Below are 19496 nucleotides of genomic sequence, written 5' to 3'. Positions count from 1 at the left end.
CTACCATCACTGTGGTTGGCACTGTACGATCGTCCTTACCGACGGAAAGGGGACCCGCGGGGTGGGGTGCTGTCTGATAGCATCCTGAGTGAAAGTATTCCCGGGGTTCTAAGATGGCAGGAAGTCTTGGGCCAGGGACTGCCTGGCCTGAATGGGTGCCTGGGTCCCAATGGGGAGCCAAGAGGCCATCACATCTGCTAGGCAGATGGTTCTGCCCGTGGGAAGCCATAGCCACCAGGTAGGGGTGACGGCCGGGCCCAGCCCCTCCCAGGCGGCCGCCATACCTTTTCGCTACACTTTCTGATGGTGGACGTGAGTTCACTGACTACCATGTCCACACACTTGATACTGGGCTCTTTAAGCTTCTGCACCTGCTTTTTCACTGTGGCTTCAAAAGCGAGATCAGGTGTGAAGAGGCCCGTCCTGCACCCGAGGAGGAGGAGGAGGAGGAGGAGGAGGAAGAGGAGGAGGAGGAGGAGGAGGGAGGGGCAGGGAGGGGAGCAGCCAGGAGGGCAGAGGGGAGGAGGATGGGAGTGAAAGCCAAGCGGCCAGGCTCAAGGGTGGGTGAGGATGGCACAGGCATGGGGAAAGAGAGAGACACCAACAAAGAGAGAGAGAACAGAAGACAACATGAGCGTGGGGCCAGCCCCTCCCCCTCTCCCAGGGCTGCACCTGCTAGGTGCTACCAAGCACCCCCTCCCTGGGGGCTCTGGGGTTATGGCCAGAGGTGTCAGGGACCAAACCCCTGTTCTGAGAGAGCCTTCCCCACTCCAGATCCTCTACCCCAGGGATGCCCCCTAGAAAGCAGACTCCTCAACAGCCCCACGCCCGCCTGCTCCTCTCCGGTGCCTCTTCTGTCTGTCCCCGTGGGTCCTCCTAAGGGCCAGACCCAGACCCGGACTGAGCCACATGTTCTGTTCAAACCTAAGCTTTTGGGAACCCCTGAATTGTTTCAGCCTGACTCAGAAGCTCAGCCCCATGGGCCACCCTGCTAGGCTGTGCTGTGTTTAAGTGCCCAGGCTGCGCTCTACCCACCCCTGCAGTCTAACACCACAGACGGAGCCTCCTGGGGCTTCGGAGCAGCAGCCTGGCCCTCCCCCTCCACCCCTGCTCCTCCTTCCTCCTCAAGGGGCACCCTCTGGCTCCTCCTCCTATCAGGTTCGTGGGAACTCGGAAAGACGGAAAGCAGGAGAAGAGAAAAGACAGAAAGGGGGGTGGTGGTTGAGAGGCCAAGACAGCAGTGGGGGGGGGGTGCCTGTGGTGGAACTGATGAGCACTGGACAGGTGAGTCCGCAGCCTCAGCTTCCAGTGACAGCTCTCCGCTCCCTAGCAGATAAGACCCTGGCTGGGTAAGTCACTCCACATGCTGGGCCTCAGTTTCCCTGCTGTGAGAAATGAGCACCATCTGCCAAGCCCAATCCCCTGTGAGGCTGACTGGAAGGAGACAGCTCTGTCCCTGGAGAGCCGAATGTGGAAGGAAGGGGCAGGAGGGCCCGAGTGATAGTCTCCAGAGGACAGTGAAGGATGGAGAGGATGAAGAACAGGGAGACATGGTACCCCAGTCCTGGGCCCTAGGCACTACTCTGGCTGCCCAGGTTCCCACAAAGCACCCCACAAGATCCTGTTCCTCACATGCCCCCAGGCTGAGGCTTCCCCAAGACCCCCCCTAGAGCTTTGGAAGTTTACCCCATTTCTATGGGCAAGGCAGGGACCCAGAGTCCCCTCCAACATCATTCTTCTGGGCCAGGGGAGATCTCTGTGTCCAATTCTTTGATTCCCCAGGTCCGGGGATCAGGGTGTGGGTGAGGTTCCCTCAGAGGGCTCCCCTGTCCAGGTCCATCATGATCAGCTTGCCCTCCCCACCCCGCTGAGGCCTGTGCATGCTACCGAGGAGGCAGGCGGTGGCGGCGGGGGCGATGTGGGGAAGAAGTGCCTGGCTGAGCAGTGCAGGGCGGGGCGGGGGCGGGCGGGGCTGACGGGGGCTGGCCAAGGGCTGCCTGTTACCTTCTTGGTGCACTGTCTAACCGTGCTGATTAGCTCTGAGATAACCATGTCCACACACTTGAGACACGGTTCTCGAATCTTCTTCACCTGCTTTTTCACAATGGTTTCAAAGGCCATGTCTGGGGTAAACAGCCCCGTTCTGAACGCCCGGGGCAGGAGAAGGGCAGAGTGTCACAGGCTGGCACTTGCCAGGAGTACCAGGCCATGGTCCCTCTCCAGCCCCTTAGCAGTGCCTGGGGGAGAAGTCTTCCCACTACCCCGTCTGAGCCTCGGTGTCTCCAGCTAGCCAGTGTGTGTGTGGGGGGGGATTCTAATGAGAGGTTTCCCATCAGCGATCCTTGGGCCAGACAGCTCTGTCTGAGCTCTCCTGCAGCCATTTTGCTTCCTCTTAAGTATTTCTGTAAAAGGTTCTAAAAGGTTCCATAGCCCCACACTGCTTGGAAATTACCAAACTGAGGCCTCCTTAAGAGCCGTTCTGAGAACTGAGCTTTTCTTATTAAGACAAGGAGACGAGGTCTCCTGTTTTGACCAAATGCAGTTGTTATCACAATGTAGATTTCATGCGGAGACACAGCATGGATCGTACAGGAGCATACATAGAGGGGTCACATGGGCATGGTGCCATTCAGGATCTGGGTCCCTGAGGAGTGTCTGAGGGTCTATCTCCCAGCTCTCTTTTCGGTACCAAAGGGTGGCTTGGGAGAGAAGGGGTAGAATGGGAGAGCTTGGGAGACTAGGAGCATCTGGCACGTTGAAAATCACCCTCATAAAAGAATGTAGAACAATATCTGGGTGTTATGCCCCAGGCCCTACCCAGTGACCTCCAGACCTCCCAGGGACAGCCAAGGAGGCCAGTGGGTTGTAGGCTGCCGGGTGGCCTAGGCCTCCCAGCCACCTCCCTTAGCTGGAGCCTGTTGAGCTGGGGGCCAGAAAGCTGGGGTTAAGGGAGGGAAGACCAGGACCCTCAGGTCCATCCTGAGGGAGGCTCCTTCAAGCCTGGTGCCCCTTGCCTAACAGGATGCAGACCCCACCCCGGTCCCAGTACATGCCTGATGCCATGAATGTTCTTGATGGCATAGCTGATCTCTCTTCGGAGTTCCTTCTCATCAAACTCCATCTGTGGTGGACAGACGGAAGACTGGTCAGAGCCAGCCCTGCCACAGGAGGTAGATACAGGGCCCACTCTCCTGCCTGGGACTACAGTGCCCTACCTTAACCAGCTCAAAAGGGAAGCGTTCATGGAAGATCCGGTTAATGCGGGCTCCACCTGACAATTCGTAAGTGTCGATCTGGTCTCCGGAACCTTCAATGCGCTTCTCGAAGTCCACCGCAAACTGCTGGACCATCCTGTGTGGGAGAGGGGCGTGGCCTGAGGAGGTGGAGGGGGGAGCCCTGGGCCCCGAGGGTGGGAGGGGCTGGAGCAGCCCAGCCCTGGAGACTGGGGCCAGGAGCCTTACTGCAGCAGGGCTTTGGTCTTGCGTGCTGGGTCATCCGGTCGGAAGTTCTTGTACTCATCCACCTCCTTCTCAATGGACAGCAGCTGGCTCTGCAGTTTGTTCCGAAGCCCTGGCAGTGTGTCCCGGATGTGGTTGGTCAGTTGCTGGGTGTGGTGGGTAAGGAAAAGGTTAAAACCAAGGTCACAGCCCTAGATGCCCACAGGCCCAGGCAGGGAAAGGGATGCTAGCAGGCTGTGTGGATGCAATACGGCACAGAGCTGTGGAGGACCAGGTCAGAAGCTGCAGGGCAGTGGTTCTCAGCCTTCCTAATGCTGCGACCCTTTAATACGGTTCCTCATGTTGTGGTGACCCCCAACCATGAAATTATTTTCATTGCTACTTCATAACTGTAATTTTGCCACAGTTATGAATCATAATGTAAATATCTGATAGCTGGAGATCTGATAAGCGACCCCTGTAAAAGGTTGCTCGACACCCCCCCAGAAGGGGTGTGACCCACAGGTTGAGAACCACACCCCCCCAGAAGGGGTGTGACCCACAGGCTGAGAACCACTGCTGCAAAGGGCAGGCCTGAGCTCCACAGGTGTGCACAGAGATGAACTATTGGAATTAATATGTCATAACTCAATTTCTGACAGAAGCCAGGAATCTGGATCCATACTGAAGCTACCTAACTTTGAGTAACTGAATATTTTTAGATTCCAGAACCCCAATGCATTTAGGCAGGGAAGGCTGAAAGACACTCTCGCATACTCTGGGTTCCAGTCACCTACAGGTAATTCTCAAGTTCAGGGGCTCCAGTCCGCTGGGTCCCCTCACCCTCTCTCCCTGAGCCATTGGGGTTACACTGTGGGACAGGGTGGGTCACCACCATCCTCTTTAGAGGTAGTGGTGGGAAGATCAGAGCATTAGAGTGTCCCAGTGGGTGAGTAATGAAGCCGGGATTGGAATCCAGATCTATGGTAGTCTCAACTGCCCCCTACACTCATTCCAGAAGGGGAAGCCTCCCTGGGAAGCTTTTGGAATGTTCATGGTTTCTGGGTCAGCCTCTTTTTTTTTTTTTTTTAAGTTGATCCTTTTTTAATTTTTTATTTATTTATATATGAGTGCTCTGCATGTATACCTGCACACCAGAAGAGAGCATCAGATCTTATTATAGATGGTCATGAGCCACCATGTGGGTGCTGGGAATTGAACTCAGGACCTCTGGAAGAGCAGCCAGTGCTCTTAACCCCTGAGCCATCTCTCCAGCCCCTGGTTCAGTCTCTTTGGATCATGTCAAGAGGACCAAGATGTCCAGCAGAATGCATTCTAGTTCTCTTGAGTCAGTGCCACCATCCACACAAGATTCTGGTCTTCTCTACATGCTGGGAGTCCCAGGGCTCTCCTTCTGGGCCCCAGAAAGGAAAAGCCAGCAGAATTCTTGTCACTAACTCCCCATGGGACTAAGACAAGTGGCTTCCTTTCTCTGGGTCTCACTTCGCTTTGCATTGCTGGATGCTAATCTCCAGTGGTCTCCCTTAAGGTGTATGGAGGAAACCAGGCTGGAGAGACGGCTCAGACTGCTCTTCTAGAGAGCCCAGGTTTGATTCCCAGCATCCACATGACAGACAGCTCGAGACCATGTGTAACTCCAGTTCCAGGGGATCTGATGCCCTCTTCTGACTTTCCAGGGCACCAGACATGCACACAGACAAATCACCCATACATATAAAATAAAAAAAAAGTATGTACACACACACACACACACACACACACACACACAGAGAGAGAGAGAGAGAGAGAGAGAGAGAGAGAGAGAGAGAGAGAGAGAGAGAGACAAGAAAAGATGCACTTGAGATTAGTCTTGTTTCCCCAGGGCCCTGGCTAGACCCGCTAACCCACCTGATTGAGGACCTTCTGCAGGTAGGGTGTGCCCATGCGGTCAGCCAAGTGGCGGTAGGACGGGTGAGAGAGGAAGAACTTGCGTTCGGCAGCCAAGGCGGCTGTGATGTCCTTCTTGCCATCTATGTCCTTCTGACTGCGGTTCACCACGCCGATGTAGCCTGTGGAGCAGGGCCGAGGTCAGGGGCGGGCAGCTCCCGGGAAGGTGAGAGGGAAAGGTGCAGCAGTGCCTGCCTACCTCTGCGAAGAGGGAGCAGCTTATTCTCCAGCACATCCCGGGCGTCTGTGCCCTCATCCATCAGGTCCAGCTTGGTGATGACCCCAATGGTGCGCTGACCTGCAAAGTGACCACGGTAGACTGGCACACCTGCTCCAGCCCTCCCTTGGGAGACTTCACCCATTCTCAAACCTCCCACACTATCCTTCTCATCCTCTGCCCACCCAGCCGCTCCTCTTTCATGATTCAAAGTGGCCAAAATGATTTTTTTTTTTGTTGATGCCATTTCTCTCTCTTTTTAATTATTTTTATTCTTATTGTATGTGTATGTGAGTTTTGCCTACATATATGTCTGTGTACCACATGTGTGCCTGGTGTGTGCTGCTGGCAGAGGCCAGAAAGGTGTGTCACATCCTCAGGAACTGGAATTACAGATAGTTGTGAACAACCATGGGGTGTTAGGAATTGAACCTGTGTCCCCTGGAAGAGCTGAGCCATCTCTCCAGCCCCGAATTGATGCTATTTCTTTGAGAAAGGATCTGGCTATGAAACTCAAGCTGGCTTCAAACTTAATATACGTAGGGACTGGAGAGATGACTCAGTGGTTAAGAGCACTGGCTGCTCTTCCAGAGGACTCAGGTTCAATTCTCAGCACCCACATGGCAGTTCACAACTGTCAGTAACAGTTTCAGGAGAACTGATGCCATCTTCTGGCCTCTGTGGGCACTGCATGCAGGTGATGCAGAGACATCATGCCAGCAAAATATCCATACTAATAAAATAATTTTTAAATTATTTTTTTAATTCAACATAGCCAGCAGTGGTGGCGTGACGCACGCCTTTAATCCCAGCACTCGGGTGGTAAATGCAGGGAGATCTCTGTGAGTTTGAGGCCAGCCTGGTCTACAGGATAGTCAAGGCTACACAAAGAAAAAACAAACAAAAACAACAACAACAACAACAAAAATTTTGATCTATATAGTCTAGCCTGGCCTTGAACTCATGATCTTTGTGCCTCCACCTTTGGAGAGGTGGGATCCTGATTGTATACTGCCACACTGAATGCAAAATCATGTTTTATTTTTTATTTATTATTATTATTATTTTGGTTTTTCAAGACAGGGTTTCTCTGTGTAGCCCTGAATGTCCTGGGACTCCCTCTGTAGACTAGGCTGGCCTCGAACTCACAGAGATCCACCTAGCTCTGCCTCCTGAGTGCTGGGATTAAAGGTGTAAAGGTGTGTGTCCTCACAGCCTTAATAAAATGATGTGGGTTTTATTTATTTATTTATTTATTTATTTATTTATTTATTTATTTGAGACAGGGTTTCTCTGTGTAGTTTTGGAGCCTTTCCTGGATCTTACTCTGTAAACCAGGCTGGCCTCAAACTCACAGAGATCCACCTGGCTCTGCCTCCTGAGTTCTGGGATTAAAGGTGTGTGCGCCACCACCTTCCGACCAAAATGATGTTTTAACACCACGCTAGGTAAGAACCCTAGCACTGGGCTACATCCAAAACCCTGCAAAAATGTTTCTTCGAGGTGGGGCTTTTAAAAGTCACTTTTATTTATTTACTTATTTATGTAAGTGGGTGCACCCCCTCCACCACAAACATTTGCAGGGGTCAGTTCTCCTGTTCCTCCACATGGATCCCGGGATTGAACTCAGGCAGCAAGCACCTTTTCCCACCCAGCCACCTTGAAGACCTCGCCCCCTTTTTTAAAGCTCTTTGAGACTGTATCTCATGTAACCCAGGCTGTCCTCAAACTGGTCTTGTAACTAGTGTTGGGTCTTCTACGTGCTGGGACTGAGGGACTACACCCAGCTGAAGTGAGTCTAAAGGTTAAATCTGATCCCGACACCATTAGACCTTCAGAGATACTCCTAAACTAGACTACTGCCGAGGTGCATCAGCTGCCAGGGAGCAACCTACCCTGCGGGTCCACCTCCTTGGCGATCTTGAGGGCATCAGAGTTGGCCAGGTCGGAGTTGGCAGGGGACACAGCCAGGATAAGGCAGTTCTCCTTAGTGACGAACTGCATGAGCATGTCCCGGATCTGGAACTCGATGTCGGGAGGTTGGTCCCCCACCGGGACCTTGGTCATGCCAGGCAGGTCCACTAGGGTCAGGTTCAGCACTGGACAGAGAGGCAAAAAGGGCAGGCCCACGGTGGGGGCGTGGTCAGGTGGGTGGAGCTAAACACCAGGGTCTGGCTTGAAGAGCATCTACTGGTGAGCGCGGCCAGAAGAGGGAGGGGTTAGGCAGGTGAGACTTGAGGTAAGTGGACTTGGAAGACCCAGGCAACAAGTGTGAGAACTGTGGGGCCCAGGGAATTGGCCCAGGGCGCGCGTGGCTAGGCAAAGAAGCCGGAAGGAGGGGGCGGGGCCGGGTCTCCTCACCATGGGGCGAATAGACCCGCAGGTTGATGGGCACTGGGGAAATGCCCTTGTTGGTGCCGGTGACCCGGTCAGTCTCAGCCTCAATCTCCAGGCGCACCTCCTCGAAGTCGGTGAACTTCTTCCCCTTGCAATGCAGGAATTCGGCATATTCTGCTCCAGAAACCAACAGGGGAAGGGGAGGAGGCATCAGACCTGGGAAGCCCGCCTGGGTGGCATCGTTCTCCCTTAATCTACCCTTTACCTCCAAACAGCGATCCTTGTCTCCATTTTACAGTATGCTTTTTTTAAAAAAAAATATTTAATTTCATTTCATGTGCATTGGTGTTTTGTCTGCATTCATGTCTGCATGAGGGTGTTGGATCCCCTGGAACTGTAGTTACAGATAGCTGTGAGCCACCATGTGATTGCTGGGAATTGAACCTGGGTCCTCTGGAAGAACAGCCAGTGCTCTAAACCACTGGGCCATCTCTCTAGCCCTCCACTTTATAGTTTTATACCCACTGTCTAGATTGGGATGGAGGCCCACAGAGGGGAAGATGACCTTGCCTAAAGTCACCCCACAAACAGCTTCCGTAGCTAGGCTGGGCTTCACCTCAGGCAGGGGCCGCCTGGCTGTGGACAGAGGACACCCACCTGTGGAAGAATTAACCAGCTGCAGAACTAGCGGACGTCGGGTGACGATGCCAGATCCTCGGGGCAAGAAGTCCCTGCAGGGAGTTGGGGTTAGAAGAGGGTCAAGACCGGACAGTATCTGAGGGTATCCCTGGCCCCCAGGGAGTATCTGTCCTGCTATTAGGAGACACAAAATCCCCTCAAAGAGCAGGCCCCACAGCATCTCACCGACAGCACTAAGGCACTAAGGGGAGTGGGCTCCCCCAAGTCACTGCTTCGGGTTGCCAAGAGGCTAGGCCAGCAACTCCCCAGATGTCCCTCAAATATATACCATGTTGGATCTGAGCCAATAGGAAGTCCCTGCCCCCACCCCAGCCACTGCTATTCTGCTCAGGAGAATGAAGCACAGGGTAGCCCAATCGAGCGGTGAAGAGTGGATCTCAGCAAAATCAGAGCAGAAGCACCTCCTCCCTGCCCTGCTGGGGCAGACAGGGGCTCAGTTCCTCTTCCCCGGCCCCATCTGCCTAGAGCTGAAGACGAGGCAGATGCAGTCTGGAGGAGGCAAGGAAGAGAACTCGGGCTTCTTTGGGGCCTATTGCATGGCAGCTGCCTTGTGGGCAGCGCTCGCAAGCCCCAGAAAGCAGCCCGGGGGAAGGACGCAGTGGCTGTCCCCACTTCAGAGCTGGGGACATGGCCTCAGAGATGCTCCGGTAGCATGATATAGCAGAGGAGACCCCGGGCTCAACTCTGAATGTTCTTGATCTCCAGGCCCCATGGACTCAACCCCCTTTGAAGGACCACACAGAGGAGCCCCAAAGCGTCATCCGTGTCCCAAGACCTGACAGTCTATAACCAACATCTGCTCCTGTTGATGTCAGCTCAGCTGTCCTTTTGGCTGACTCTGTCTGTCAGCTATTCTTATTCACCCATGACTCTGCCAGGGGCTGGCTGGAGGGTGGAGTTCTCTCCAGGAACCAGGCTGTCAGAACTAGCAGTCATGGGATCCCCCAGAACCCAGGAAACGGGAAGTATATCAGAGCCTGGGAGACTGTACTCACACAGCCAGTCATCCCCTAGAAGAGACCCAGGGAGACCAAGAGAGGACCAGATGCTCAGCCTCAGCCCAGAGCCGACCCAGCCTCACACTTCCCGCACCCCAGGCTTGGGGCAAAGGGTCAGGGAAAACAGACAGGCCCAGGGGCCTGGGGTTCAAGTTCCCCTCTCGGGGTCCTCTCTTGCACCACCTCTGGGAGAGGAGAGGCTGCTGGGGGTCAGTGGCCTGGGGGAGGGGGAAACTTGGCATGCATTAATCCTTTCTAGGTACTAGGCAAATGCTGATCTGCAAGACAGGGCTGGTACTTTCTGTCCTCCACTGTATACTGTGCCCAGCCCAGGGCTCAGTACCCATGAGGTGCCCAATGCTTTCTAAGAGAATCCCCAAGTCATCAAACAAGACTCTCAGAGATTCTAATTTTATAGGGGAAGCAACTGAGGCTCAGAGAGGGGAAGTGATTCACTCAAGGTCACACAGCAGAACTGTTTTTCACCTGAGTTCTGTTTTATTCGTCTGGGTTTTATTGTGGTTTCTCTGTTTTTCAGCGCTAACCTCCAAGACTAGATCCTCACACATGCTGGGCAAGTTCTCTCTTATTGAGCTGTACACTCTAGACCCAGGCTCGCATTCAAACCCAAGTGTCCATTGGACCCCAGAGGCTGGAAACGTCCCCATCCCACTGTGCTGCCCTCCAAGCCCAAGGAGCCAGACTTAGCTTTTTATAGGATTGAATTGACTCTGATTTGTACCAGGCCCTGTGCTGGGCCGTGGGGATGAGAGATGAGTCACCCGGCTCCCCACCCCGAGTCCTCACAGTGCGGCAAAGGAAGAAGACACGTAAACAGATCATGCATCGCCTGTGGTAGGACAGAGCTGGCCAGGCAGGCCAGGGAGAGAGGGAGTCCCAGCCTAGGGGACCTCCTGCCTCATTGCCCCAGGCTTCGCTCAGCGACTCCGGGGCGGGGGGAGGCCACCCCTCTGTTTGGGGGTCCCTGGGGCTGCGGAGGCAGCACACTTGTTTATGCAGTGGCTTTGGTGGGTGTAGGGGCCTCCGGTCCACCCTCTTCCTCACCAGCTGCTTGCCAAGCAAAACCATAGCAACAGCGGTTGCCGTGGAAACTGCGGGAGGGTCTGGAAAGGATGGGACTCCCCACAGAGAGCCCTCCCCGCGCAGAGATGTGGACCTTCCCTGGAGTCTTCCCTTGAGAGGCCTCCCTGTGAGCACACGCACCCACCCGGCCCTGTACGCCCTGACGGTGGAGGGCTCTGGAGCCTCGAAGAGCGTGGCCCACCTGAGGAGGCTGACGGCTGCTTAGGGTCTGACCCAAGCCGCTGCCAGCTCAGAGCTGAAGCCTGTAAGCAACAGAGGTCAAGACCAAGCTCTCAGAGGGCCAGGCTCTCTACGTGAGGCCCAGTCAGCCTGTGTCAGAATCCACGTGGCCACGTGTTAAAAGTGTTGATCCCAGGCAGTGGTGGCGCACGCCTTTAATCCCAGCACGTGGGAGGCAGAGGCAGGCAGATCTCTGATTCTGAGGCTTGCCTGGTCTACAGAGAAACCCTGTCTCGAAAAATATTATATATTATAACATATATATACATAATGCTGGTTCCTCAAGGTGTGGATTCAAATCTCCAGGGACAAACCACTATTCACAAGACCCCGTGTGACTGTCACGTCTTCTCTCACTCCGGCCCGGTATCTTAGTGGTTAAGAGACAGTGCCAGGCAGAGGCCCTGGGTTCAAATCCCACCCCTGCCTTCCCCTTGCCTGGTGTCCTTGGACTCTTCCCTTCGCTCTGAGTCTGTACGTGCTCAGCTGCGGCCGGATGTCATACATACGCTGTTGTTAATGGGTTTGTGGGGCCTCTCGGCAGAAGGACTGAGCCCATGCCCAGGGCATGAGACCACAGGGGCTACCAAGAAGAATTCCTCATTTCTAGCCTCCTCTAGGAAGACCCCCAAATTCCAGCAAGAATTCTGAAACCCTATAGAAACCTCCTCTGGCTCACCTCCTCTGTCTTGACCCTGACACCACACAAGGCAAGATGAAAACGGGAAGAGAGAACACTCCAGTCACCCATCACTGCCCTGAAGGTGGGACCGAAGCCCAGAGAGGGTGAGGATGAGAGAGGATACACAGCAATGGCAGGGGGGAGGGGTACTGAGTGAGAGCAGGGCCTGGGATGCCTCACACCGTGGACAGACCGCAGACAGGACCAGCAGGTCGCCCCACGCAGACACAGAACCTGAACACAGTAGGTGCCCCCGAGACACTGGAAGGAACGGCTCTCTCCCGCTACCGGACACATTGTCCCACTCCAGCTCTCCGTGAAGGGTCAGCATCTTGGACCCAACTTCCCAGCAGAGCCACACCCTTGCACCTTCGGTGAGGCCTGGGACAGCAGAGCAGGTGTCTAAGGAGAGTGTGCAGCCTCTTTAGCTCCAGAGGCCGGTGCTGAGCCCAGCATGGGAGGGCATCTGGTGGCCTGCCAGCTCTCCCACTCACACTGAGCAGATGGTGATTTCACAGGGAGGCCTTGCCATCTGCAGAGACACCTTCAAACCTGACGCACAGAAGGGACCAAACAGACGCCTCTCCAGGCCTCCCGCACCACCCACTTCCTAACTAAATTGGCACTGTCATGCCCTCCCCGGAGAGTCTGGAAACACCACACCAATGTGCCAAAGTGACTCCCCGACTCCCACTCCAGAACCTGAGGCTTGGGGCCGGAGCACCTTGATTTCCAGCTCCTGCGTGGGTGCAAATGATGACAAGATAACATGTCTGGTTTGGCAGCAGACATGCATGGCACTGTCCGAGTCCCCACTTTGGGGCTGTGGACCAGGGACCATCCGTCCCTCTTTGTGCTTGTCTCCTGACCGGGGTTTGTTGCCGTTAGAGGACGGACAAGCCCCAGCTCTCATGGCGCGTGAATGACAGCTGGGGAGAGGTGGAAGGTGGGTCTCCAGCCTGGCCAGACCAGTGGGGGGGGGGGGGTTGGGAGGACAAGGGGATTTCAGGGACAAATGCCGCTCCTGAAAGTGGCAGGCAGGGCTGGTCATGCTCCGAGGTGGCCTCGGAGGCATCGACAGGGGGTGTTGGACAGAGATTTTTGTCAGCCAAGAAACACACAGGGAGTAGGTGAAGCTGCATCAGGCAACAAGTCCTCCTCTGTTCCCGGGGCCCTGGGAGGCCCAGGAGGCCTGAGGCAGCCCACAGGCTGCAGCGTGGAAATATAAGCTGATGTTTGTGCATTTCAGGGCAGTCTAGCTGTGGACTCCCTTCGTGTGCCAATGGTGCCCAAGCAGGGCCTGGGTGGGACCTGACTCCAATCCCAGTGCCCAGGCTGAGTAGGCAAGGGGCCGGCACTCACACACCCTGTTGAGGAAACTGAGGTTGTACCGGGAGCTCTCCAGTCCCCATTACAGCTCACTGGACAGCAGGGGTCACGGAATCACAAAAAGAAGGTTGTTGGGGCTGGGGATTTAGCTTAGAGGTAGAGCTCAGAGATAGAGCTCAGAGGTAGAGCACTTGCCTAGCAAGGCCCTGGGTTCCGTCCTCAGCTGGAGGGGTGTAGGGGGGTTGTTGTCCAAATTCACAGTGCAAGTTGGTGATGGGTGGGACCACACGGCAGCGCCCACCCTTCCTAGTCCCCTTTGTCTTTCCATCCATGCTTCCTCTCTCCCTCTCTTTCCCTCCTCCATCCTTCCATTCCTTCCCTCTTTCCCTCTTGTGTTGATTTTTTCTTTTCTTTTCTCTTCTTTTCTTTTCTTTTCTTTTTCTTTTTTGGTTTTTCAAGACAGGGTTTCTCCGTGTAGTTTTGGTGCCTGTCCTGGAACTCACTCTGTAGACCAGGCTGGCCTCAAACTCACAGAGATCAGCCTGCCTCTGCCTCCAGAGTGCTGGGATTAAAGGCGTGCGCCACCACCATCCACTGGAAGTTATATTTTCAAAGTGGAAATAGTTAATTTTTTTTCACCTTATGAAAAAATTAAGATTTTGGGCTGGAGAGATGGCTCAGCGGTTAAGAGCACTGGCTGTTCTTCCAGAGGTCCTGAGTTCAATTCTCAGTAACCACATGGTAGCTCACAAACATCTGTAATTCCAGTTCCAGGGGATCTGTCACCATTATGCAGGCAATACACCAATGTACATGAACAAAAAAAATTAAGATTTTAGTCACACACCTTTAATGCCAGCATTATGGGAGGAAGAGAGAAGAGGCAGGTGGATCTCTGTGAATTTGAGGCCAGCCTGGTCTACATGAGTTCCAGGACAGCCAGGGCTGTGCCAAGAGTCCCTGTCTCAAAAAAAAAAAAAAAAAAAAAAAAAAAAAGATTTTTTTCTCCACTTGAAAAAGTTCAAGAGATACATAAACTATTTTACAAGGTAAAACACGACCGTTGTCCCAGCCCCTAGAGACGGCCACCATAAGCATTGCTCGTACCAGTGGCTGCTGACTGTTGGCCAGACTCTGCTGGAGCCTTGAAAACTCTGCAGCATTCTAAGATTTCTTTTTGGGGTGATGGGAATGTTCTAAAATTAGTTTATGATGATGGCTGCAGAACTCTGTAAATACACTAAAAATCATTGAATTGTGCACTTTAAATGGGTGGGTTTTATGATTCACAAATCACACAGCAGTGAGGCCGTTCAAGGCTCTGTCATCTGGACCGGCTGCTCTCATGGCTGGCTAAGGTCGCTGTGATCAGTTTCCCCATTTCACAGGAAAAGAAGTCACATGACCCTCGGCTGGCCTCCCACTCAGGCTCCTACAAGCCATCAGGGACATCTCCCAAGACACCCGGTACAGATGCCTCTGGTTGGTATTTCCTGTCACAATAGAATGAGGAGAAAGCTCCAGCTTCATCCCCAGAAATGTGTCCCTGCTCACAGCCTCAGTTTCCCCGTCGGTGAAATGGGACTCGGTCAGCAGCTTTGTGCCAGGGCTCTTGAGAGGATGCCCTGAGAACGGGGCTGTGGAAGACCTAACTGAGGGTGCCCACTGGGGGCGCTCAAAAGCTGCGTGCTCTGGCTGTGTGCTCTGCAGACGTGCTGGGCGCTCAGGCAGGTGAGAAGCCTCCTCTCTGGTTGTTGGCCTCCTTGCTCTCTGAGAGCCGGTGCCTGGGAGCCCAAGTGATAGAAGAATTTCAAGGCTCTAGATAGATGCTGTAACGGCCGTCTGCCAGGTGCTTCCTCCTCCTTCTTCTATGCTGGTGGGGGGGACAGAGCCCCACCCCACACATGGAACTGGGCCAGCACAAGGAGCTAGGGCATCAGAAAGGCATCCGGAGGAGGAGGGCCTGGCTGATGAGACTTGGAGGTCAGAGCCAGTGAGGGAGATGGGGGCAGGAAAGCAGAGAAGACAATGTCAGAGGGACCTCAACCCATTTCCTCCATGAACGGCCAGCTAGTCAGGGAACCAGCATGGACTGGCTAAAGGTGATCAGGCCAACAGGGCTCAACCCGGAATCTGGGGCTCAGTTTTGAGGGGACAAAGAAGCTTCAGCTAGAGGAGATTAGAGGAGGGAGCAGAACAGAGTTCCCTGCTGGTAGACCAAGAACAGACTTAGCGTGGTGAGAGGTCACTGGTCTGGTAGCTGACTTTGTGGGGCTTGGGGACCGAACCCTGGATGTGTTGTTGGCTGGAGAGTTTGGTCCAGGGCTCTGTCCAGGGTACTTAGGGATCTGCCCTATGTACCCTCCAAGCCTGACTGGTCATCTCCTTGTTGTCTGTAGGAATTTAAGTCTAGTGCAATCTTCTATAAGGCTTCCTTGTCCTCAGACTTCTGTCTCAGAAGGGGTAAGAATTAGAAAGACAGCCAAGGGGAGAAGGACAGAGATGGGGTTGTACAAAAGGGCAGGGTGTGGAGTGTGGACAGGCACATGGGAAAGTCTGGCCTAGAAGCAGGAGACCTCTTGGTTCCTCTCCCGTCTTTGATTTAATTGCTGTGTGACTTCAAGCAAGACCCCCTCCTTCTCTGAGCCATTCTGGGAGCCTGAGATGACAGTTCACAATTTCACGAAGACCATAAGCAGTGATGTCCTTAGGTGTGGAAACAGGGGCCCTGGCCCTGGGCGTCATTATGCCTGTGGATAAAGGTCTCCAGGGTCCTGGGGAAATGGCCCTCATTTTAGGGGTTGCTGAGAGAGGTCTTTTCTGGGGGCATAGATAATACGACAGTTGGGGGGGGGGCTTTGTGGTGCAAGGTGGGATAAGAAGGGACAGGGCAGCCTGAGCGAGGGGCCACCTGTCTCCATGCAGGGTGGGTTTGCCAAGGGCAGAATGTACTGCCTTCAGCAGCCTCGCCCTGATTTATAATAGCAAGCCCAGACACATGGCATGTGGGCCTGTGGTTCTGCTCCTGCCCACGCCTGACAACACTGTGCCCACACCTGGCTTCCCGCACCAGTGTCCTACCTGGGTACTCACTGCCCGACATTCCCACCCTCTGACCCCCACCAAGCCCAGGAAACTCGACTCTCCTGGCGCCGGGATCAAATGCTGTCTGCCAGGGTCACCTTTCATCTTTAGTTCCTCTGGGCCACTGGGGTGGCAGAGATGGGGGAAGGTGTCCCTTGGCTGAGACCAGCCCCAGCTGTGAGCTCCACGTGTGACTCAGAGGCAGTGAGCACTCTGTGTGTGTTAGGGGTGTGCTCTGAGGAGACGATGGGGGTGCGGTGGGGCTTGGTGACTGTCCCCTTCAGGGAGGTCCTCCCCACACCTAGAATGGCTCATTCTTCCTCCGGCTTCTCACTCTGTTTAGTATTACTCAGGTCAGTCTTCATGCCGCTTCCTCAGAGCAAGCCCAGCAGGTGTCTGTTCTCTCTGCCCACCCCAGGCCAGGGACCCCTTGTCTCGGACGGCTGTTATATCCCCTCACTTTCCTCAACGTCAGTCTCCAACTCTGAGAAACAGGCTCACAAGGAAAGTGATCGGGGAAAGACTATGAACTGAACACTGAGGGGTGGGCTGTCTCCCGAGGGAAATGGACGCCCAGTGCAGGGAAGGACAGCAGAGACCAAGGCTGTGGATTGGGGAGCGTCACCTACATCCGCTCCCTGGCTGGCTGTTGGGCTCTGGAGCTTATTGTCCACCCCTGCCCCACTCAGATGGGGAAGACACATCCCTGCTACACCTGTGTCCTCTCAGCCCTCCACGAAGTCTCACAGGGGTCATGCTTGCTTCGCTACTGTCCCCATTTTACAGATGTGAAAATAGTAGATAGCCAGGGATAGAAAGACACCTGGGGCTGCTGTGGTTGCTGTGTTCCCACTGTTCTCCCCACCCACTGGGGGCAAAGGTGAGTGCTTACCTGCCATGCTAACCTGGAGGGATGCTGGGAGGCAGGGCATGGAGGCGGCCCCGCAGTGGAGCATCTGTTCAGGAAGTACTAGCTAGTCCTGGGGGCCACAGACTCTCCTCCAGCTGCCCCTGTATGATCTCATCTCTCACGGATTTAAATCCCATGTCTACACCGACAGCTTCCACATTCATATTCCCCTGTGCCCTCTCCCCAGCTCCCAACACCTCCAGGAGAGGTCTAGGGCATCTCTGACTGAATCCTCGCTCACTGAATCCTCGCTGCCTTGAACCTGTCCACCACCACCCACTGTCCCCCGAGGTTGGTCCTCCGGACTCTCCTTGACAGCCCTGGTCTCATCAACCCCAACCCCGGTCACCCTTGATTCCCTCTCAGCCCCTCCCACTCCCGCTCCTGTCCATCACTCAGTGGGACCTGGCCCCAGACAGATCTGAGGCCACATCCTTCGACAGTCCCTATGGGAGCTCCACAGTCCTCCCTCTTGCCTCCTCGCTGGCACACATTTGTCAGAGTCACCTCAAGTCATTCTGCCACTTATGAGCCTCCAAGGATAACGAAAATAAAGCCAGTCTCCTGACAGTCGCCTAAGACCTCACAGACGCAGGCCCTGCCTATGCCTGCCGCATCCTTCCTGCCTGGGCAAATGCCAGCCGTCATGGTGCCTGTTTGTCTTTCAAACTGGTTCTTTCCTGCCCCAGGCCCTTTGCACCTGCTGTTCCCTGGCTGGGGAATCTTCTCCAGCTTCTCACACAGCTTGGCCCTGCTTGGTTCTCCTAGGTGCGACCTTCCTCTAAGACCTTCTGAGCCGCTCTGCTCCCTCCGGGACCTTGGCCACATCCTGCAGGTGCCTCAGTTTCCCTCTCTGGAATGCACAGCTTCATCCTCATCAAAGACTCTCTAGTGTGACCACTGTGGACCCTCCAAGAATGACTGCTAAATTACTGAATGAACTGGCCTCAGTTTCCCCCATCTGGAAAAGGGAAGCAAAAGAAATAGCACAGACTCAAACAAGCCCTAGCAGGGTCCTGGACAGCTGCTGGGCCACCTCCATTACAGAGCTGACACTGGGTCCTCCTGGGTGCCTGGGAACCTGGCTGGCCTGGATTAGCCTGTTTCCTCCAGAGAGTTTTCCACTTCCTCTCCATGGGGGTTGGTGCTCTGGAAGCCCCAGGAGAAAGAGCTGTTGTTTCCATGCTCACGGGTCTGGGGACCCAGAGCTAGGTAGAGAGGTCGGGAACCCAAGAGGGCCCAGGTAGGGCTGGCTGGAACCCAACCCCACCCCTAGCCTCAATTTTGCCACCCACGTCCCAGCCCTGGCCTCTTCTCTAGCTTAAGGGGTTCAACACTGCTTCCTACCTGCTCCCCTAATCTGGGAGCAGTTTTCCTCTGCCCCACACCTGCATCTGGACACTCCTTCATATCCATGCCGGAGCCGTGGCCAAGCCAAGGGCACTGGGGTACAAAGGGCAGAGTCCAGGCCTTTTCTGCCACTCGACAGGTAAACAGCTGCTGCTGTGTGTCGGCTGTGGTCTGGGCCATCCTTCCACACTCCCGGAGGGCAGGAGCACCATGGATAGGTCCCCAGGCTAAGAGAGTCTCAAGGACTCTCTTCCACGGATTTAGTGAATGGCTTTCGTACCCTTTTAAGAGGTCAAGGTAAGTTTCCAGGGCCCCCATCCTACAGACGGGAAAAACCAGATGTCTACACTCCAATGAGTCCCCATGACCAACATAGGGTCAGGATGGAATCTGACAAGTCCCTTCCCAAATATGTGACCTTGAGTAACGCATCTCCGATCAGTTGGCCCACCTATGAGGTGGACGTCTATGGTGTGATTGTTTCACTGGGGGTGCAGCAAGGCATGGGAGGGGCTGGAGCTCCCCAGTCTTCACCCCCGACCAGTGCACAGTCTAGCTCACAGCAGTCCAGCAAGCGCTCAGCGGATGCGAGATGAGACTATAGTTTATATAGAGTGCTAGACATCCTTGCATTCCGCTGCCTCCAAGGGCGCCATAGTCCTCCACCCTTACCAGTCCTGACTGTTGGACCCCTAGGAAGGGGCTCAGCTATATGGTTTCTGCCTGTGTCTGCAGCTCTGGGGTCACATGATCCAGACACAGCTGCTTCTCCCTGCTGATGAGACAGACACGGCCACTTCCACTGTGCCATGCCCACATCCCACGAAAACATGGCTCTACTCGGGTCCTCTTCCTACCTCCAGGATGGGTTTGCAGTGGGCGTCTGGGGACCTGTGAGGGGTGGCATCAACCATCCAGTCTGTGCATATTGCACAGATGTTTGTAAAGGCAAGTGACTTGCCCAAGGTTTTCCAGCAGAGCCTGGCTTAGACCCAGATGTCACCCCACAGAGCTCCTGGTCCTCTGGAAGGAGGGGCCCTGCTTCCCTCTCTCCATGCCAGTCATCTCCTTAGCCATGAAGGTCATTGCAAGAAAGCAAGATTTTCTAGAAAGATTCGAGAGGGAGCAGTACAGGTGAGGGATGAAGTTCAATGCTCCTGTCCCTCCCTCTGTCCTGTAGCCC

General features: G+C 54.6%; 1 protein-coding gene across 13 annotated transcripts in view; it reads right to left on the bottom strand.

Moving 5' to 3' along the window:
• Positions 1–19496, bottom strand: part of Dnm1 (dynamin 1) — a 45554-nt gene that overhangs the window by 24785 nt on the left and 1273 nt on the right. For 9 of the 13 annotated variants that reach the window (XR_003736190.2, XR_003736189.2, XR_005091303.1 and 6 more), the window contains exons 2-10: positions 8596–8669; positions 7963–8112; positions 7497–7700; positions 5584–5682; positions 5346–5506; positions 3462–3604; positions 3216–3351; positions 3054–3121; positions 285–423 (exon numbers count right to left, since the gene is read on the bottom strand). Coding sequence is in view for 10 of the 13 variants with exons in the window: in XM_028884699.2 (XP_028740532.1) it covers positions 285–423; positions 3054–3121; positions 3216–3351; positions 3462–3604; positions 5346–5506; positions 5584–5682; positions 7497–7700; positions 7963–8112; positions 8596–8669 (1174 nt within the window). In the remaining 3 variants the exon portion in view is untranslated. Of the gene's footprint in view, positions 1–284; positions 424–2004; positions 2144–3053; positions 3122–3215; positions 3352–3461; positions 3605–5345; positions 5507–5583; positions 5683–7496; positions 7701–7962; positions 8113–8595; positions 8670–19496 lie in introns of all 13 variants that reach the window. The other 4 variants (XM_028884702.2, XM_028884693.2, XM_037204569.1 and 1 more) reach the window with 1 other exon arrangement.

Source organism: Peromyscus leucopus, chromosome 4 (genome assembly GCF_004664715.2).
Source record: "Peromyscus leucopus breed LL Stock chromosome 4, UCI_PerLeu_2.1, whole genome shotgun sequence".
Taxonomy (NCBI): Eukaryota; Metazoa; Chordata; class Mammalia; order Rodentia; family Cricetidae; genus Peromyscus; species Peromyscus leucopus.
This window is presented reverse-complemented; position numbering and strand designations above follow the sequence as displayed.